A 7,039-nucleotide genomic window follows, 5' to 3' on the forward strand; every position below is an offset into this window, starting at 1 on the left:
TTACTGAGTTCTTCCTCATACCTTGCTAGAAGTGGCTTTCTAGCCACTCCCACCAGAGGATCTGGTGGAATTTTTTGCTCCCCACACCCCAAGCCCCACATGGGGCAGGACTTGAGCTGTTCCAAGCTGAAGCATGACCTTGGGGAAGTCACTCACCTGGGAGGCCATCCAGCATCCTGGTGGAGGGAGGGGTCAGGGTTTGGGGTTTCCACAACAAGCTGGATTGGAATTCTCCACCCTACCCAATCCACATGTGGCCTTAGGACAGTCACTTTCCCTCTATGAGCCTCAGGGTCTGAATCTCCAAAACTGCTTTGAATAACCAATAAAATGCCATATGAAGAGAAAGGAATGTTTTTTACCCTAATACTCGCCAGGGTCATTCTGCTCCTTCAGATCTAGATAAGATTGGCTCAAATCTCTTCCAACATCTTTGCTGAGATTTTGGAGAATCTCTAGATGATTATTTTCTCATGATCTCCTGTTCCTGCTGAATTAAATAGTTTCACTGTGAGCTCAATGCTCCTTGTCTAAAGGATGAGGCACTGGCTTCTCTCCTGGATTTCGGCAGAAACCCACTCACCAAGTGGGTGAAATAGACATTCATTGAATGATTACACAAATAGATATAAAATCACTGTTATGCAAAATCACTATGGAGAAATCACCTTACACCTGTCTGAATGGCTATCATTAAAAAGAACACAACTAACAATTGTTGGCAAGGATGTGAAGAAAGGGAACCCTCGTACACTGTTCATATGAATGTAAATTGGTGCAGCCATTGTAGAAAATAGTATGGAGGTTCCTCAAAAAACTAAAAGTAAAACTACCATATGACCCAGCAATTCCACTCCTGGGTATATATCTGAAAAAAACCCCACTAATTCAGAAAGATGCATGCATCCCAGCGTTCATTGCAGCGTTATTTACAGTAGCCAAGATATGGAAGCAACCTATATGTCCATCTAGTAGATGATTGGATGAAGAATGGAATACTACTCAGCCATAAAAAGGATCAAAATACTGACATTTGCAGCAACATGGATGGACTTGGGGGGCATTATGCTAAGTAAAATAAGTCAGACAGAGAAAGACTTGAAGCATTATGCTGTACACTATAAACTGACACAATATTGTAAACTGATTATGCTTCAGTGAAATATATATATACAAAAAATAAGTCAGAGAAAGACAAATACTGTATTTTGTCATTTATATGTGGAATCTAAAAAATACAACAAAGTAGTGAATATAACAAAAAAGAGGCAGACTCACAGATGTAGAGAGCAAACCAGTGGTTACCACTGGGGGTGGAGGGACAACATAGGGATGGGGGAATAGGAGATACAACCTACTGGGTATAAGATAATGTCAAGTGTGTACTGTACAATACAGGGAAAATAGCCAATGTTTTGCAATAACTGTAAATGGAAAGTAGCCATTTAAAATTGTATGAAAAAAATATACAGGGGAAAAAATAAAGTTCCACATTTAAGTGATTAAAAAAATCACTGATATAATGAGAATGAGGGGATAATGAGCACCTGATATAGCTGGTATGAGAAGCTGGTGAGGAGAGGCTTCCTTGAGGAAGTGGGGTTTGTGCTGAAATCTCAAAGCCAGGGAGGCATTAACTCTGAAAGAATGGAGAGACAGGGGCAGCATATGCAAAGGTCCTGTGGCACCACCTCTGCCTATCCTTTTTCTGATGCTGGGATTCAGCTTGCCTCATGTCTCACTTTTTAGTCCCTTTTGGTCTCCCTGCCACTTGTCACTCCCATCTATCTATAGAGGGTTTGCAAACTAGGGCCCCAGGGCCAAATCTGGCTCTTAAGCTACAAATGGTTTTTTAAAATTAATTAATTAATTAATTATTAAAGTATGGTTGATTTACAACGTAGTGTTAGTGTCTGGTGTACAGAAAAGTGATTCAGTTATACATATACATACACATTCTGTTTCATTATGGTTTATTACAGGATATTGAGTATAGTTCCCTGTGCTATATACAGTAGGACCCTGTTATTTATCTATTTTATGTATAGTAGTTCATATCTGCTAATCTAGAACTCCTTATTTATCCCTCCTCATCCCCTTTCCCCTTTGGTAACCTTAGATTTGTTTTCTATGTCATGAGTCTGTTTCTGTTTCATAAATAAGTTCATTTATGTCATATTTTAGATTCCACATAAATGATATCATATGATATTTATCTTTCTCTTTCTGACTTCACTTAGCATGATAATTACGAAGCTTTTAAAGTGTTTAAAATGGTTGAAAACAAGAGACTACATTTCATGAACCAAATTTCATGCTGCTTTTGATATTTTGTTTGGTAATTAAGACTTTCAAACCTAGCGTTTATGTGAGAAGCCTCAGTGATAACCATAGGATTAATGTATCCAGTGATATGTAATTTTAGAAAGTCCATACTAGATGGAAGATTTTAGATAAGATTTTCTGGGTTGCCAATTAATTCGAGTTTTTCTGCAATCATGGAGCCTGGACACTTGATAAAAAAGTGGAGGCTTCCTCCTGATTTCCTCTGTGTGAGATGTAGTCGAAATATTTTGGTAGTTGTTATATTTGAGAACACCTGTTGTCAGGTAGCCGTATTCGAAAAGGCAAGTATGTAGGAGGGTTTCTGGGGTTGGGACAGTGTAGGGGGAAGAAAAGGAGTGAACAAACACCAGTCACTAAAACCCAAACAGCTAGATCCATTTCTGCAATATTTTTAAATTTTCTTTAAAACAAACCCAGAAAACCTACATGCTATATTTTATCATTAAAATTTAGGGGAGAGGAACACTCAGAAGGTAGATATTAGTTAAGAATCTTTCTGGATCATTTTGATGACTTCATTTTTCAGTGCAAAAGTAAAAAAAAAAAGGTACTATATTTTGTGACATGTAAAAAGATGTGAAATTCAAGTTTCAATGTCCATAAGTAAAGTTTCATGGGCGCTCAGCCACGCCCCTTCCTTGGTGTATGGTCTACAGTGGTTTCCACGCTATAATAGCAAAGCTGTGTCATCACTGCAACAGCCACTGCATGCCCCATAAAGCTGATAATTACTATCTGGCCCTTTACAGAAAAATTTTGCTCATCCCTAATCCATGGTATGACTGAGTAGCAGGTTTATTCTGAAGCACCTGCCCTCCCATACCCCTGCTTAACCCTTATCATGGTCCTCTCTGCCCTATGTCCAATCCCCGTCTGACCACACCCCCTGCACCCTCACTGTCTGCTCACTGTGTGCTAAGGACACATGGGTCTCCGTGGTTTCTCTGAACAACCCCGGCTCTGTCCCGCCACGAGAATGTTGCACATGATGTTCCCTCCCAGGGGACGATTATGCACACCTGAAGTGGGTGGAACTGGACCAGTTCACAGCCAGGGTCTGTATCTCTGAAAGCTTTCAGTCCATTTTGTGAAATGAAACTATCGCCACCTGATGGCCACTTCCTCCAACTGCAGCTGCAATTTTTTCAAAGCTTGTGGCGTGGACCATCCTCTCTAGAACCAGGGAAACATGGAAAGTGCCCATGGAAAAATGCCTCAGATCTGGTTCTCGCATAGCTCTGAAATGATGACTATTCAGGTCCCAAATCTCTCCAGGTGTCCTCCCACCTCACATCTATCCCAGTGATCTTCAAATTTTAAGGCTCATATAACCACCCACCCTCTCCCTGCTCGGGCTTGTTAAAATTACGATTTAGTGGTCTGGGATGGCATCTGAGTCTTCATTTCTAACAAACTCCCTATAACTCTTTTGATTCATGGACCACTTTGAGTATCAGGCTATACGTTTTCTATGGAAAAGAGGTCAGCAAATCTCTCTGTTAAAAAAAAGGCCAGAAAGTAAGTAAATATTTTAGACTTTGATTGCCTAGGGCCTCTGTTGAGACTACCGAAATCTGCCTTGTAGCTTGAAAGTAGGCAAAGATGATTTGGGCAGTGTTGCCACAAAAGTTTATTTGTGGGCACCAAAACTAGAATTTTATATAAATTTAATCTGTCGCCAAATAGTCTTCCTTTAAAAAAAATTTCCCTGACCATTTAAAAATGTAAAAGTCATTCTTAGCTTGCGGGCCATACAAAAACAGACTGGGCTGTGGTCTGCAAACCCCTGCTCTAGGCACCAAATTCTAGACGACACTGTGTGTTGTTAAGCCATGGGGCCCTGGAATGGGTCCTCTATTTAAATCTTTGCTGCCACTTATCAGCAGCTTCACTTTTCATGCCTCAGTTTCCTCATGTGTAAAATAAGGGGTTATATTACCTAACTTGTAGGGTTATTGTTTAAAATCTAATGAGATAATGTATATAAAGGACTTAGCTGTTGGTATCATTACTGTCATCACACTGTCATGACCTGGAAAGTGAATCCATGCAGTTCGAATCTTTCATCTTTTTCCTCCAGTTGTAGCACAGACTCCCTTAACCAGAGCACAGGGTAGGTCACGGGCTTGAGAGGATGTGTCTAGGGATGGTCTTTGCGTGATACAAGCCCTCCCTGAACTAACTGTGTTCCTTTGCTACGGATGCCATAGCAAAGTACCACAACTGCGTGGCTTAAACAACAGAAATTTATTCCCTCACGGTTCTGGAGGCTAGAAGTTCGACATCAAAGTTGTCAGCAGGGCTGGTTCCTTCTGAAGGCTGTAAGGGAGAATCCGTTTGGTGCCTCTTGCCTGGTTTCTGGTGGTTTGCTGACACTCTGGCTTGTTGAAGCATCACCTGGACCTCTGCCTTCATCTTCACATGGCGTTCTCCCTGAGTGTGCGTCTGTGTCCAAATTCTCCCTTTTTACAAGGACACCAGTCATACTGGAATAAGACCCACCCTAATGACATCATTTTAACTTGACCTCTGACCTTCCAGCTAAGGTCACGTTCTGCAGTACTGGGGATTAGATTTTGACGTATCTTTTTTTGGAAAACACAGTTCAACCCCTAACTCTAACTCTCCATGCGTTCCAGCCCACCCCAGACTCTTACTGCTGGTAGTGCCTGTAGAGTCATATTGGGTTTGGAGTCAGGTGACGGACATCACAGGAAACCCACGGACTCTGAAGCTAGTCCAGTGCTGGTGTCCTCCCACGCTGGTCTGTGTACTCCCTGCTTCAGTGCCACCTGGAAAGCTTGTTGAGAAGGCAGATTCCAGGGTCCAGGGCCAGCCTATTGAGTCACAATCCCCATGACCCAAATGCCAGTATCTGTTATGTCCCAAGTCGGGGATATGTGAGGTCTGTTGTTGACAATGATTCCCATGCAAAATCAGGACCACAGGGCCCCCTATGAGACTGAGGCTGGTTGCTGCTGAATCGAGTAGCATGTGAGCTAATCTCAAAAGATGCTTTAAAGTCCTTCCACAAGTCACTTAGGAAACCGGGTGATGTCATGGGTTAATCCACATTGTCTTTATCAATATTAAAATGAGTGTAGTCAATCTTTCGTTCCACTGGGATTATCCATGTCACAGTCCTATAAGCCCGATACCCCAGAGGGAGCCAGTTTAAGGCTGCTTCAGAGTCTTCTCTGCTTCTCTGATCTTCAAGGGAAAATGCCCGTCTTTCCCTTCCCATGGCACTCCATTCATATCTTGTGATACATTTACCATGTTGTTCTGTGACGATTTAGTGACATGTCTCTATCCCCCACTAGACTCCAAATGCCTTGAGGGCAGAGATGGGATGCATCCCTGTGTCCCACGCACTGAACAGTGGTCCTGGAATACAGTAGGCACCCAACAACTGGTCTACCCTAGGACTGAGAGGGGGCCGCTTTGCCGACCAGCTTCCTCAGGGCCACCTTCATGTCCTTGTTCCTTAAACTGTAGATAAAGGGGTTCAGCATGGGGATGACCACCCCACACATCAGGGCAGCTGCCTTGTCCTTCTGGGAGGAGGCAGAAGATGCAGGCTGCAGGTACACTGCAAAGATGGTACCATAGAATAGTGACACCACGGTGAGGTGTGAGCTGCACGTGGAGAAGGCTTTCCACTTGCCCTGAGCAGAAGGGATCTTGAAGACTGCCCAGAAGATGCAGATATAAGAAAGGAGGATGCAGACGAGGGGGCTGATGCCCATGACGATGCCAAAAGCAAAGATCACCAGCTCGTTGGTGTGCGTGTCTGAGCAGGAGAGCTTCAGCAGGGGCATGAGGTCACAGAAAAAGTGAGGGATTTCAGAGCCAGCACAGAAGGTCAGTTGAGCCATGAGGCAGGTGTGCACGAGTGACTGGAGGTTGGTGATCAGCCACGGCCCTCCCACCAACAGCCCACACACACAGGGGCTCATGATGGCCAAGTAGCACAGAGGGTGGACAATGGCCACGAACCGATCTATGGCCATGACAGCCAGGAGGAAGCTGTCCATGGTCCCGAACAGGTGGAAGGCATACATCTGGGCAAGGCAGCTCGCAAAGGGGATGGCTTGGCTCCGAGTCCAGAGATTCACCAGCATCTTGGGGACGGTGGTGGAAGAGAACAAGATGTCGATGAGGGACAGGTTGGAGAGGAAGAAGTACATGGGTGTGTGGAGGTGAGAGTCCGTGATGATGGCCAAGACAATAAGCAGGTTTCCAAAGATGGTGATCAAGTACATGGAGAGGAATAGCCCAAAGAGGAAGATCCGATGCTCTGGCTTTTCTGAGAGTCCCAGGAGGAAGAAATCAGAGACTGCTGTTCAGTTTTCTGGTTCCATGGACAGCCTGTGTCTACTATGAAATTAAAAAGGGGAGAAGGGAGTGACATAAAGCTGGGAGTCGGAGCCGGAGCTCCAGTCCCAGCTCCCCACAGGCCTGTAGGTTCTGCGGGAATTCATAGAATCCTTACAGTAAATCTTAGTGTTAGGCTCCTTTTAGTGGATTTCTGCTTCCCCAAACTGAGACAGTGTCAAAGATCTAACTTAATTGTTTAGAGACACCTTGGGTATTGTCCATAAATACCCTTATTTCTCTCAAAACTTTACAGAAAACAAAATTGAGAGAAATCAAACCAAAACTGAAACCTGACACAGTTTTAAAAGGGAAA

At 43.7% G+C, this 7,039-nt stretch overlaps 1 protein-coding gene across 1 annotated transcript; it reads right to left on the reverse strand.

Annotated features, from left to right (window-relative positions):
• Positions 1–5,768: 5,768 nt before the first annotated feature.
• OR1I1 (olfactory receptor family 1 subfamily I member 1) lies at positions 5,769–6,710 on the reverse strand. The gene is given in 1 exon segment (XM_015251212.3): positions 5,769–6,710. A coding segment is annotated over 1 exon segment (942 nt).
• Positions 6,711–7,039: the final 329 nt, after the last annotated feature.

The sequence above is a fragment of the Vicugna pacos genome, chromosome 22 (genome assembly GCF_048564905.1).
Source record: "Vicugna pacos chromosome 22, VicPac4, whole genome shotgun sequence".
NCBI lineage: Eukaryota > Metazoa > Chordata > Mammalia > Artiodactyla > Camelidae > Vicugna > Vicugna pacos.